The following is a 15,575-nucleotide window of genomic DNA, read 5'->3' as shown; positions in this document are numbered from 1 at the left end:
GGAATTTAAGAATTTGAACTTAAGGCAAGTAGTAATTTTTGGTGGTAGAACTGAATGTGGGAAAAAATGCCTGGTATTTCATTGGTATTGAGGTTTGGCTTGTGAATAGATTCTAATAATATGTGTCATTCTTGCCTCATCTGTAGCCCAGGGTATTAATATTTTGCTCTACTTTTTTTAGATGTATGAAAACTTCAGATTAAAGAAATAAGTAAAATTTAAAGCGTTTAAAAACTTTAATGGTAGTCATTAGGCGTGTTCAAGAAATTTATCTTGCTAGAGTTAGAAAATGAAATATGACTAAAGTTATTCTTTATCAAAGCTAAACACAAGGTATTAAAAATACAATTCCAGAAGAGTTGGGTTGAAATTTATTTTGGTCAAATATTTTCAGTGCTTATGCTTAACCCTCTTCTATCAAAAAAGAAAAAACCAAAACCTTGTTTGTTTTAAATGAGATTTGTGTTTTGAACATTCAGTCAGAATGAAGAACTGACAAGTTATGTGTTTCCAGGCTTTGTGGTTATAGGTCAGGGGTTGGCAATTTTTTTTTCTCTAAAGCATCAGGTAGTGAATATTTTATTTTTTGTGATCCAGGTACAGGTATGGTTGCTGCTTTGCTGCTGCCTCCTCTTGTTCCTCCTCCTTTTCCTCCAGCTTCACCTCCTTCTTCTTCTCCACAATACTTTGAAAATGTAGAAACCGTTCTCAGCTTATGGGCCATAAAAAATAGGAAGTGAGGACTTGCCCTCACGGATATAGTTTACTGACCCTTAAAACAGATGGTTAGAGTTTCTCCTCATTTTTCAATATGTTAGATGGCTTTGAAATATAAAATATGAATCTTAATAGCCCTCTTGGCACTTTATGACTTTCCAACCTGTAACTTAAATCCTTAAAACAGTACCATTTACTTGGCAGTTCCAGTCCTTAAGTTCTAGATTCTTGTTCACCATCATATTCTCAGACTAGTTCTAGAGCAGTGCCTTTCACCCAACAGCATTCAACAAATACTGGAACAAGGACTGAATAACTGAGTTTCACTGTGCTTTATTTATTGGAGAAAGAATCATTTCTTAATTTCTCATGTACTCTTTATTTAGGCAAATATGGGTGCCCAGTATCCTAAGTAAACAAAATAATCTCTGTAAGTCAAATGACACATTTTAAATTATGAGACTTGTCATCTTTCCAGGAGAAAACAAAATCATACTCTCAGCAACAGATTAATACATGGCAATAGTTGTAATTTTTGAGTTTTTAGTGAGAAAAACCAAATTGCTAAGATATTATTGGTATCAACATTTCATGTTTATTTATATCAAAGGGAAACAGCTATGTTCTGTTTTCCCTTTTCATAAACCACACATGATGGCTATTTGGGCTTAGAGCTGTAAATAAAAATATAAGTTTGAAGAATTAATTTTAAGTCATGTGGCTATTTGAACATTTGTCTTTGCCAGAATTCTTACTATATTTGAAACCTAATGTAATATATCTACTAAATATCAAGTATAATTACGCTAGAAGTATATAAAGGAAATTAAGTGGACATGATCTCCTAACTCCCAGAAGCTGTTGTATTTGTGTGTGACAGATAGCAATGACATAGCAATTAAAGGACGGAGGCACATAAACTGACTTGGAAACAAGTACTGCCAATGACTATTTTTTGATTTCCTTTTCTAAAGTATATCCTTTATATACAATTTATTTGAATAACTCTTATAGCATCTTTTTTTCTATCCTTATTGTTTAGTTTTAGTTACAAGTTGATATTGCAAATTTATATTATAGGGAAACAGAAATACCATGTGACCTCATAATGTTCCTGTAATGTATAGCTAGGCTATAAAATCATCATCATATAAAATTTACCAAACAAAAGGCCACAGTATGATGATTTTATAGGTGCTTATTCAGCATAAAAAGATAACCTCAAACGCTGACAACAACAGAATGATTTCAGTACCGTCATGAAGTATAAATTTTAAACAATTGAATTTAAAATACATTTGTGCCATTTTAGCCTGAACTGTAGCACCAGAAGGGAATTCTCTCAAAATGAGTTTTCACTAAAAGGTATTTTTTAACACAATATTTTTTTCTGTCTCAGAAATTATTAAAGCTACTATACATTGATAATTCTTTAAAGAAATGCTGCAAGTGTGACTGTTATCTAGTTCTGCCATAAAGGGTAAATAAGTTTACCCAAGTTTTAAAATATTAATGTGCATCATTTGTTTTTTAGTGAAGTTCTGAATACAAGATAATATTAATGTGAAACGGCAAGTTAATATTAAAAGATACCATGGTATATGCATTCACTATTTATGAAGTTACATGGTATCAGTATATCTGAGTCCCTTTTTTGCTCATGATAATTTCCTTTATTCCTTGCACTTCTGCATCTTGTCATTCATTTCTAAAATTCTCACATGTTGTGTTTCCATAGTTAATTCTACAAACTTAAAGGAAGATTATTAATAGTCTTTATGAAAGAAAACCCACACTTTTATGTAGAAGTCTCTTTTAGCAAAGAAAACCTGGCTTCTTAAATAATCTACCTAATACCAAAATTTATTTTTTATGTGTGTGTAGGGTTGTATATATTTACTTTATATTAATTATGTGTTTTTTCAAAGCAAATAATCATAAACAATTAATAAGCTTAGTGTTCTAAAATATTTTGATCAAAATCAGTGACTCATTATCTTATTTTTAAATGTGTATGAAAATCAGGAATGAAGTCATTATTTCATTTTTATCAATAGAATGGTTTAACTAGCTGGTTGTGTGCAGGAACACAGTAGTTCTCATTAAAGGTTTTTGAAAGGGCTGATGACATGATCAGCCTTATCTCTTGAGAATATGTCTCAGGATTGGAGAATAAGTTGTAGCCATACGGAAGGCAGAAAGATCAGTTATGTAATGTATTGGTGTCAGTAAGAGAGCATGAGTGACAGGACTTGAATGATGTGTTATCATAGTGGAAAGGAGGAGGTCAGATACAAGAAAGATCCTGCATGTAGAAACTAAACCTGCCAGCTGATTGGATGTTGGGCACAATAAAGTGTGAGATTTGTGTCCTGAATAATTGGAACGCTGATCTTTAACAAAGGAATGCAAAGTAAGAGAATGAAATGAGTTCAGTATGAACCAAATTGACTATATGTAACTGTTATTCTATGGAATGTTTCAGGTAGTATTCTGGAATACTAAAACTGAGAATGATCTCAGAAAAGGATGATATTTGGGCAAATAAACAGATATGCTTTTTTATACAATATGTAAAATTATATTTTTTTATTGTTGGCAGTGGTAAAAGTAGTGGAAGTAATAGTTGCATTTATTAAGTGTTTGATATGTGCTAGGAATTTAAAATACATTATCTCATTTAATTCTCACTAAGTCCTGAGAGCTCCTTTTTCCTTTTGAAGACGAAGAAACTAAGACTAGCGAGGTTACATAAATTGCCCAAGGTCACATAGCTAGTGATTATAGATGTACATTTTGAAGCTGAGCTGTTTGACTCCAAAGATCTTATGCTCTTTGAAACTCATTTCATTAAGTAGATGTACCAAATTAGAAATGGAAAAAAGTCCAAAGAAGGATGAGATAAATACTTGGATCCACACTAGACTTCAGGATACCCCAAAGACTTTGAAGAGTTTCACAAAATTTTTAAATAAGTGAATTTACTTCCCCTTAATTAAAAATAACTTGTATGCTAACCCTAGTTTTTGGATGGCAAGAGGATAATCGATGGTTTACAAATAAGATAATACAACCTTCCCTGAAATGTGATGCACATGTTTGTGATGGGGAATATTCAATATCATTTTGGTTTTGACTTACAGCTTGTACATGCAGTGGACATGCAAATATTTGTCATATGCACACAGGAAAATGTTTCTGCACAACTAAAGGAATAAAAGGTGATCAATGCCAATTGTAAGTAAACATTACTTTCTAGAACTTTCATGGGTTGAATTTATGCTGTAGAACTAATTGTTACAGGTTTTCCATTTTAAGTTTAGTGTTGTGTTAGTTGAGCAACCAGTATTATTGTAAGCTATGTTTACTTGCATTTTATCAATTTTCATAAAAAATTAAGCCTTTAAAATGACAATTTTGTGGAGCCTTCAAAACAGAGCCCAAAGAATATTTGTCTTTTGTATCTCTCTGATAAAAAGAAACATTCTTATTTTTTCTGGAAAAATATATATCAAACCTCCATTGCTATCTTTATAATTGTTCTCTATATCTTGTTAAATAACTGAAATCCAGTGTTTCTATGCATTTCCTTCTTTTGAATCTTTTATTATTAATTCTGATCATTATAGTCTTTTAGGCCTTGCAAGTGGTTTTTTATACTTATCTTCTTTTTCTCTGTTATTTCATTAGACATGAACCCACTCTTGTTGTTACTCTGCTTTCAGTAGTTTTATGAGTGGTTTTTGTCTTTTTATAATTTAGTTGTTATTCTCACCTACCTCCAAAAGGAGTAACTTTAAAAAGTAGTTGTTTCATGTTACTTAAATTTTTTTCTTATTCATATTCTTCATATATTAAAATCATTTTTATAGTTTTGAGTTGTATATATGCACTTACATTTATATTAGGTATAATGTGCTGTATGACATAAACCATAAATTCTGATTATAATAATTATATAATTATTTTAAAAATTAATAAAAGATTCTCCAAAACTATATGTAAAAATTTATATCCAAAGAGGTATGTTAGCCATGGAAAATGATCTTTTTGTTTGTTTTTATTTAGAACAATACATTATTTACAATAGAATTATCCTAAACATTTCAAGTTAGATGGTTACATCTTTGACTAGTCACTGAGGTATCATAGGTTTTCAAGAGAAGGTGAGCAGAACCAGTTTTTATTCCTTCTCCATAGTCTCTAAACTTAAAAATGAGGTCAAAGCATAAGATCTTAGGGAAATTCCTATTAAGGAAGGCTATTTTGTTCTCAGTACCAATGAGATTAAATCAGAGTCCTATGCTTTAAGTCAGAGAGATGCCTCCAGTCTTTTGCAGTGCTACATACTGGTTGTCATAAGTAATGCCAACTTCTTGGGTGTGTGACATGTGCATTTACACAGGGCCTCATGCTTAGAAGGGCATCATGCCTGATTGAATGTTCTTCTGTCGCCATATTAAAATTCTTAATAAATTTTTAACGAGAGCCCTTCATTTTCATTTTGTACTGTTCCTTGCATCTCTCTTACCCCAATGAATTGTGAAGTAGCTCTTGGTCTTAAGCAACAAATACTTTATTTTTGTTGTGAGATTCCATCATCATTATAAACACTGGCAATTTAAATTTGTACTTTACTTCTGCACAAATGGTATAACCATCCATAATAATTATCTGTTATGTGATGCAGTACGTTAGAAACATTTTTGTTTCCAGGTAAGAGAGACAGTATTTTAATTCACTGAACTCATGGGCTTCTAAGCTTATATATACAGAGTTACAGGATTTGGCATATGTATGAAATATTAGAAAAATAAATTATATAGTTCTGAATGGTGAAATTACATTTTTCCCTAGTTATTATAAACGGGAAATTTTTTATAAGCAGAGGAAAACTTGGAATACTAATTTGTAGAGGGTATTTTGTGGACAGTTTTTGTAGATAGAATTACATTTATTACTTTTTTGTTTTACTTATTTATATAAGATTTATATTATATAATAATATATATCATATATTATTTGTATACAAATATAAAATAGAAATATATGTATATTATTTACATATTTATATTAAATATATATTTATATTTGTATAAATATTTATTTATTAATTTAATTTATTTATTTGAGTGTAGGGCAGTGATGACAATAGGGTCCTCATACTTAAAGCAATAATTTCCTGCAGTGTGCTTATACTGGAAAAAATGCTCTCTTTAAGAAGCAAAGCTAGTAACTCAAGTCAGTAAACAATTATTAAATGAGTGGTTGCTACTCTTAATGAAGATGACTAACACATGGTTTTTACTTAAAGCTTCTTTCAGGCTAGCAGTGGAGACACTAGCCAAAATATACTATATTAATTTATTATTGATACATTAGTGATTTGAGATGCTTATCAATGAACTCTTTCCTCTTCCCAGGATAATTTCTGTTTGGCTTTAAGTATGTAGTCAGACATCACATCTCATTTGTGTATTTTTCATAACCTCTCCAAATTGAAATTGGTTCTCTTCCTATTTACTAATTTTTTCCTTGCATTATCTATGTACTTGCCTGTATCCTTTATTAAGTGAACCTCTTTAGGGACCATTGCATCAGTACTACAATGTAAGTGTTCAATAAATTTATTTAATGGAATAGAATGAAGAAAGTAGTGAAGGAGTACTGAAAGGGAATGATTGATTTATCATGGAAGAATAAGGAAAGTGTGAGCAAAGCATATTTGAGATGGAACTTGAAGGAAGAGTTAAAATTTTCTGGGTATAGAATGTAGTAAACAGAAAGGGATACCACATCAGTAAAGCAAACAAGTAAAAATGAACGATAGCGTTTCCAGTTTTTGCTCAAGATGTAGAGAGCTGGAAAAAGCATTGTTCCCACCTTTACAATGAAAGAAAGAAAAGCTGGGCGAACTGCAAATTCATGCGTTTTCTTGAAAGTGTTGGAGAACTGAGATTACAGGGTAACCAAATGACCGAAACTCTAATAAAGAGAAACAAGAGCTTTCAGGGAGAAATGAGACAGGAACGCTGGCTAACCTGGAATGAAGCCAGCGGGAAGCTTAAAAGCAGAGTCCAGCTGAGGTGGCTGATAAATCGGTGCTCAAGTGCTCATCGTCAATAGTGTGAAGGCCCTGGGGCCGAGGAATTGGTGGGTCCACACATGAACTGCACCAGTTGTTCATGGAAAAAATTGGAGATAATTTCTTGTGGTGTGTGCTGGGGGAAGGGAATAGCAGACACAGTGGGCAGGACTTCAGTGTGGGGTCAAAATATTCATTTAAAGGGACACCAAATTATTAATCTTGCCAAGGTAAAGTTCTCATTCTGGCCCTGGCCTAAACACAGTTGGAACTCAAAAATGGTAAGTTAAAAATTAATTTAATGGAAAAGTATAATATAAAAATAAATATGAAATGAGTGAAGTGGTATTCTCTAGGAAAACTGTTTACTTTTGAGGAGCAACATGCAGACTTTAAAGAAAACACATATTATTTTTGTAAAATTTCTCAATTTACAATGTGAAGGTGACCCATATTTGCATTATGTAAAATATGTCTGTCATTTTCAATGTATGTGTAATGAAGGTCAGTAGTATTTAATTGTTTTTTCCTTCAGCCTTCTAACAACCCTACTGATAGAAACTAATGTTCCTCAGTGGGAAATAAAGGGGAAATCAGATAAAAATAGGTGAAAGTAGCTTTGATAAAATGTTGTGGCAGATACTTACGATACATCTTGCCAACTCTCATGGCTTTTAGGGTTTCATCAAGGCTGCAGTGGACAGTTTCCTGTACTTTCCAATATTCCACATAAAGAATGAGAATCGGGCTTCCCTGGTGGTACAGTGGTTGAGAGTCCGCCTGCTGATGCAGGGGACACGGGTTCGTGCCCCGGTCCGGGAAGATCCCACATGCCGCAGAGTGGCTGGGCCCGTGAGCCATGGCCGCTGAGCCTGTGCGTCCGGAGCCTGTGCTCCTCAACGGGAGAGGCCACAACAGTGAGAGGCTCGCGTACCGCAAAAAAAAAAAAAAAAAAAAGAAGAAGGAGACTTCCATCAATTCAAGGCATAATGTGAACATCAGAGGCCCTCATAACAGCATTTAAAGACCCTCATCCTCTATAGCCAGAGAGCAGAGTATCTTGAAAATTATGCCCAGGATTTAATCATAAGGTTGGCAGACTGCAGATGAAACTGAAGGCTCAGTCATGACAATTTACGCATGCCAGAGTCATTGCCTGATGACAAGGAGTAAGACTTTGAGGCCTACAGTGGGGACACTTATGAGTATGACCTTAGAACCCTGAATCCTAGATTCTCTTGAACACTCCTGACAGAAGTAGCCCTCTGTCATTTGCTAGAGTAGAATAGCTTCCGTTTCTCTGGACACAGTGCAAAGATTTCACCTGAGGGTTATGCTTCCTAAAAAGATGTCCTCTTCCAGAGTGTCCCCTGCCTCTACTTACTGTCTTCAGATCAGTAAGAAGCATCAGGTCTCAGTGTAGCATGAATGGGAAAACTTAGTCTCTGCTATAGGAAGAGATAGCTTATTCACTCAGAAAGTTGCAGAGCCTGGCAAGTATGCAGAGGCAGGAATCAGGAATGCACAGTGAGGGTGTTGGACCTGGGGACATGGGATATAAGACCGGAGAAGGGAGACTATACTGATACGGCGTCACTCTTCTATATTTCAGGATTTCATATCTTAGTGAGTTTACATGAAGTTGCTGACGGCTTTTTAAAGTGTGGACATGATGCTTGCCTCTAGTTAGTGAGGTGGGAGTTGCTGGAACTGTCTTGGGAAATTTTGAGCACTGGGGTCAGAAACTCAGGAAGTTGGATGTATTGGAATGCATGTATTACATAATATCAGACTGCCCATTAACTGACTATATTTTCTTGGAGGTCTTCCAGAACACTTCCTTCACTAGGACTGTAAGGAGTACAGCAGTAAGGGGAGCCCTGGAATCTGTGGAACTCAGTGGTAGCTGTTCTCTGTAGGTCCTGATAGACAGTAAAAATGATTCCAGTCAGCTGGGCTCTCTAGTGACAATGTGTGTGTCAGGATTCCAGAACAGTAGAAGCCAGGTGGTGACATTTAACTCTTAAATATAGATATAATTACCTTAATAGTCAGCAAGACCAGATGACCATCAGGGGGTATTGGTCAGCAGGGATATGTGGAAATGCCTAAGTGAGTTCTGAGGGATGAGCTAAATTGGCAGCCAACTAGATTATTGTTGGACTTGTATCACCAGAAAAAATCATGAACCAATAAGCAGAAGGTTGATGTCAGCTGCCTTAGTAGAAAATTGTGATCCTTCAGTCTTTTCCTGATTCTGATTTGAATCTCTGATTCCCAGAGCCCATCAGTTAAAATAGTGGTTGGGTTCCTTTGAGGAACCACGCATGCCATCTCATCAATACACACAATACATTCTCCTCCATTCTATCCAGTGGGACCTCAAGCCATTTAGTACATAATTGGTCACTGGAAAATGGCGCACACATACTTTTGAAGTATGCACACATACTTTTGCATTTAAGTGTTGAGTATCCACTTAAAATGCCTTGTGACGCTAATCATATCTGCATGAGCAGTTCTTCTCTCCAGTAAATTGCACATCATAGTGAAAAGTGAGCTTTCGTGGTTCTTGTGTATTTTTCATCGTATTTAGTGCAATACTGTAAACATTAAATGAAGCCATGGAACCCATATGAAGTGCCACTAGGGATACTGGAAGTGCTCCTGAGAAGCAGAGAAGAGTCATGACACTACAGGAAAAAGCTGAATTGCTTGATACGTACTATAGATTGAGGTCTGCAGCTGCAGTTGCCTGCCATTTCAAGACAAATGAATCCAGCATAAGGACCATTGTAAAAAACAGAGAAGGAAATTTGTGAAGCCATCACTGCAGCTACTCCAGAAGGTGCTCAAACCTTGTACTCATTGCATAATACCTTTTAATCTCATATTGAAAATGCAACTTATGTGGGTGCAGGATTGTTGTGAGAAAGGCATACCTATAGACTTTAATATGATTCAAGAAAAAGTGAAGTCATTATATGTCAACTTACAGCAAAGGGAAGATGAAGGGTCTAAAGCTGGAGAATTTAACGCCAGCAAAGGATGGTTTGATAATTTTAGAAAGAGGTTTGGCTTAAAGAATGTCAAGATAACAGGAGAAGCAGCTTCTCCTGACTGAGAGGGAGCAGATGAGTACCCAGATGCCATTAAGGAATCACTGATGAGATATCTGCTTGAACAGATTTTTAATGCAGATGAAAATGCTGTATTCTAGAAAAAAATGCCACAAAGGACTTCTGGTAGTAAGGAAGAGAAGCAAGCACTAGGATTTAGGGCAGGAAGGGGTAGCCTAACTCAACTGTTTTGTGCAAATGAAGTCAGGTTTATGATCAGGACTGCCATTGTCTATAAAGCTGCTAATCCAGGAGCCTAGCAGGGAAAAGATAAATATCAGCTTCCTGTGTTATGATTGTACAAGAAGGCCTAGATAACGAGAACCATTGTTTTGGATTGGTTCCATTGGTGCTTTGTTCCTAAAGTCAGGAAGTACCTTGCCAATAAGGGACTGCCTTTTAAAGTTCTTTTTGCTATCGGACGGTGCCCCCTGGACGCTCAGATCTCCATGAGTTCAACACCAACGGCATCAAAGTGGTCTACTTGCCCTCTAACAACATCTCTAATTCAGCCTCTAGATCAGGGCATCCATAAGGATCTTTAAGCCTCATTACGCACAGTACTCTATGCACAGGATTGTCAGTGCTATGGAGGGGAACCCAGATAGGGAGAACATCATGAAAGTCTGGAAGGATTTTGCCCTGGAAGATGCCGTTGTGTTATAGAAAAAGCTGTGAGAACTACAGAGCTGGAACCAATAAATTCCTGCTGGAGAAAACTGTCCAGATGATCCTGACTTCACAGGATTTATGACAGAGACAGGAAATCGTGGAAGAGATTGCGGATATACAAAAAAAAATTAAAAAAGGTGGGGGTTGAAGGGTTTCAAGATATGGATCTCGGAGAAATTCTAAAGCTGATAGATACCACACCACAGGAATTAACTAAGGACAGCTTGATGGAGTTGAGTGCTTCTGAACCAGTGCCAGACAGTAAGGAAGAAGATGTAGAAGAAGCAGCCCCAGAAAACAAATTGACAGTAGACAGTTTGACATGGGGTTCTGATTATTCAAGACTACTTCTAACTTCTTTCATGACATTGGAGCCTTCTGTGATATGGCTGCTGAAACTAAAGCAAACGGTGAGGAGAGGTACTGTATAGAAACAATTTTTAGAGAAATGAAAAAACAAGAAAAGACCGACAGAAATCACAGTACATTTCTGTGAAGTTACACTAGTGTGCTTGCCTCGCCTGCCTCCCCCACCCCTCCTCCACCTCTTCCTCCTCTGCCTACTCAGCGTGAGACAGCAGGACTGAAGACCTTTAAGATGATCCACTTCCACTTAATGAATAGTAAATAATCATCATGCCATATAGTCAATCAACTTATCTCTTGTGTATGTGTGAGTGCTTTCCTGTGAAAATGTAATAACTGTATGACAAGAACTGTGTGTGACTTTTTTTTCTTTTTTTTTGCGGTACGCGGGCCTCTCACTGTTGTGGCCTCTCCCGTTGTGGAGCACAGGCTCCGGGCGCACAGGCTCAGCGGCCATGGCTCACGGGCCCAGCCGCTCCGCGGCATGTGGGATCTTCCCGGACCGGGGCACGAACCCATGTCCCCTGCATCAGCAGGCGGACTCTCAACCACTGCGCCACCAGGGAAGCCCCTGTGTGAGACATTTTTGTGTCATCATCATCATCTGAGTATTCGTCATGTAGGTCATTGTGTTTAAGACTTGTATTGAAATGGATAGTCTATCCTTACATAGGCATAAAGTGAGTGATATTAATATAAAATTAATGTGTTAGATTTCTTACTGTTTTATAACTTTGCTTTCAAAGAATTACCTTACTGTACAGTATGCCTCTCTCTCTTATAGTTGGAGAAACTGCATATCAGCCTATCATCACTGAGTGGTTTTTAAATGAAAGTAACAGTGTTTTTGGTACTGTATTGTAAATATGACTGTAATACTGTATGCCATAAAGATTTTTTTTACTGTCTTTATTGGAGTATAATTGCTTTACAATGGTGTGTTAGTTTCTGCTTTATAACAAAGTGAATCAGCTATACATATACATATGTCCCCATATCTCCTTCTTCTTGCATCTCCCTCCCACCCTCCCTATCCCACACCTCCAGGCGGTCACAAAGCACCGAGAGCTGATCTCCCTGTGCTATGCGGCTGCTTCCCACTAGCCATCTATTTTACATTTGGTAGTGTATATATGTCCATGCCTCTCTCTCACTTCGTCCCAGCTTACACTTCCCCCTCCTCGTGTCCTCAAGTCCATTCTCTACGTCTGTGTCTTTATTCCTGACCTGCCCCTAGGTTCTTCAGAACCATTTTTTGTTTTTTTTTAGATTCCGTATATATGTGTTAGCATACGGTATTTGTTTCTCTCTTTCTGACTTACTTCACTCTGTATGACAGACTCTAGGTCCATCCACCTCACTACAAATAACTCAGTTTCGTTCCTTTTTATGGCTGAGTAATATTCCATTGTATATATGTGCCACATCTTCTTTATCCATTCATCTGTTGATGGACACTTAGGTTGCTTCCATGTCCTGGCTATTGTAAATAGAGCTGCAATGAACATTGTGGTACATGAATCTTATTGAATTATGATTTTCTAAGGGTATATGCCCAGTAGTGGGCTTGCTGGGTCATATGGTAGTTATATTTTTAGTTTTTTAAAGGAACCTCCATACTGTTCTCCATAGTGGCTGTATCAATTTACATTCCCACCAACAGTGCAAGAGGGTTCCTTTTTCTCCACACCCTTTCCAGCACTTATTGTTTGTAGATTTTTAAAATTTTATAATTATTCATTCATTAGTGTGTAGGCTAAGCTACTGTGAAGCAGCCCTATTGATTACACTACATTTTACCATAAAACAATCATATTGCTGATTTTTTGTTATCAAAGCATGAATTGCTGTACTTGTAAATAAATATAAATTTCTTTTTCACATTTTTTCATTACTGATGGCTAGTGTTAGTAATACATACAACATCTACAGTGCTTTGTACCATATAAGACAACACTGATGTAGGCACTGATAGATGATTCATCTTGTGAACAGATGACATAAACTTATGGTATTGATAACTTGGGTACAGTACTGTAAAATGTAATTTCTCTTCTTTATGATTTTCTTAATGACATTTTCTTTTTACTCTATTGTAAGAATATAGTTTATAATACGTATTACATACAGACTTTGTGTTTATTGACTGTTTATGTTATTGGTAAGACTTTCTGGTCAACAATAGGCTATTAGTAGTTAAGTTTGGGGGGGAGTCAAAATTTATACATGGATTTTTGACTGTGCAACGGGTTGGTGCCCCTAACCTCTGCATATTTTAATGGGCAATTGTACAAAAGAAAAAAACCCCACAGATAACACAAAGATGTGGAGTCTAAACAACATGCTACTAAACAACTAATGGATCAACAAAGAAATCAAAGAGGAAATCAGAAAACACCTGTAGACAAATGAAAATGGAAACACAGTGGTCCAGATGGTCCAAAATCTATGGGATTCAGCAAAAGCCCTTCTAAGAGGGAAGTTTATAGCAATACAAGCCTACCTCAGAAAACAAATCAATCTCAAATAAGCAACCTAACCTTACACCTAAAGGAACTAGAAAAAGAAGAACAAACAAAACCTATAGTTAAAGTGAGAGAGTGGCATTGACATACATACACTACCAAATGTAAAATAGATAGCTAGTGGAAAGCAGCCGCATAGCACAGGGAGATCAGCTCGGTGCTTTGTGATGACCTAGAGGGGTGGGATAGGGAGGGTGGGAGGGAGACACAAGAGGGAAGAGATATGGGGATATATGTATACGTATAACTGATTCACTTTGCTATACAGCAGAAACTAACACAACATTGTAAAGCAATTATACTCCAATAAAGATGTTAAAAAAAAAACAACCTATAGTTGATGGAAGTAAAGAAATAGTAAAGATCAGAGCATAAATAAATAAAATAGAGACTAAAATAAACAATAGAAAAGGTCAATGAAGTTAAGATCTGGTTCTTTGAGAAGATAAACAAAATTGGTAAACTTGTAGCCAGATTCATCCAGAAAAAAAGAGGGTGTAAATAAATAAAATCAGACATGAAAGTGGAAAAGTTACGACTGACACCAAAAAAATTCAAAGGATTGTAAGAGATTAGTATGAACAATTATACACTAATAAAATGGACAACTTATAAGAAATGGATAAATTCCTAGAAATGTACAATCTCTCAAGACTCAATCTGGAAGAGGTAGAAAATATGAACAGACTAATTACCAGTAATGAAATTGAATCAGTAATCAGAAAACTTTCAACAATCAAAAGTCCAGGACCAGACAGCTGTACAGGTGCATTTTATAAAACATTTAAAGAAGAGTTAACTATCCTTAGACTCTTCCAAAAAATTGAAGAGGAAGGAACACTTCCAAACTCTTTTCTGTAAGACCAGCATCTCCTTCATACCAAAACCGGACAGACACATACACACACACACACACACACACAATTATTCACCGTTTCAAATTAATCACTCATCAGTTTTTTTTTTTTTTGCGGTACGCGGGCCTCTCACTGTTGTGGCCTCTACTGTTGTGGAGCACAGGCTCCGGAGCACAGGCTCAGCGGCCATGGCTCATGGGCCCAGCCGCTCCGCGGCATGTGGGATCCTCCCAGACCGGGGCACGAACCCGTGTCCCCTGCATCGGCAGGTGGACTCTCAACCACTGTGCCACCAGGGAAGCCCACACCAGAACTTTTATATCTTCATATTTTTCCACTCTCTCCTGATCTGTTTTTCAGTTTACTCTTGTTTTTCCACTGTGTGTAATTTGCTGTTAATCTCATCCATTCAGTTCCTAATTTTGGTTATTGTATTTTCATTTTCTTGTTTTTATATTTTCCAGTTTTTCAGACTAAATTCTTATTCTTAATCTGTTATAGTTTTTAATTGCCTTTTATAGTTTACAAAATTTAGACAAATTTTTAATCTTGCCTGTAATCTCCTCCAATATAATAGCTATTTTAAAGCCATTGGCTTTTCCTAGATAATATCTAAATTCCCATGGCTCTATTTCCATCATCCTTTGTTTTTCCTGGTTCCTGTTCTTGTTTTCTTACCTATTTCCATGCCCAGTTATTTTTTTATTTTGTACTGATACCATATTTGCAAAATATATTTATAGAAAATATGAGACCATGGGTTAAATCTTAGGGGAATTTGATTCTGCTCTGTGTCTGAGGGCACATAGCATTAATCATTTTCAGGAATAAGGATGGTTCAAAGTAGATCTGCAGTCTCTGGAAGGCCTTTTTATGACCTTAAACCTAAGATTACACTTTGGGGCTAAACTCATGAACCTTTGGTGGCCCTGGAGTCCAATCCTTTTCCTGTGAAATGCTGTTCCTATTCATAATTGGCGAAAAAGGGATCCCCGAAATGATTCTACGTCCTGGGAGTCCATTCTTCTCTGCATCCTGGCCTGGTAATTTTTCACTCTTTTGCTCTCCAATACTTTTAAGCATTAAAAAAATAAAACCTACTGTTTTTAGTAGTCTTCAACTACCTAGTTACTTCTCTTTATTATTATTGGACTTTGAAATCCATAAACAGCGTTACAATTCTAGAACCTGTATCTCCTCAGGTTCTATTCAGTATTTACCATACCTTCATGTC

General features: G+C 36.2%; 1 protein-coding gene across 8 annotated transcripts in view; it reads left to right on the top strand.

Annotated features, from left to right (window-relative positions):
- Nucleotides 1-15,575, top strand: part of ATRNL1 (attractin like 1) — a 696,391-nt gene that overhangs the window by 197,619 nt on the left and 483,197 nt on the right. For all 8 annotated transcript variants that reach the window (XR_013824301.1, XR_013824302.1, XR_013824303.1 and 5 more), the window contains exon 20: nucleotides 3,861-3,954. Coding sequence is in view for 3 of the 8 variants with exons in the window: in XM_079900307.1 (XP_079756433.1) it covers nucleotides 3,861-3,954 (94 nt within the window). In the remaining 5 variants the exon portion in view is untranslated. The remainder of the gene's footprint in view (nucleotides 1-3,860; nucleotides 3,955-15,575) is intronic.

The sequence above is a fragment of the Stenella coeruleoalba genome (assembly GCF_951394435.1).
Source record: "Stenella coeruleoalba genome assembly, chromosome: 16".
Taxonomy (NCBI): domain Eukaryota; kingdom Metazoa; phylum Chordata; class Mammalia; order Artiodactyla; family Delphinidae; genus Stenella; species Stenella coeruleoalba.
Note: the sequence above shows the minus strand (reverse complement) of the source record. Positions and strands in the feature narration are given on the sequence as shown.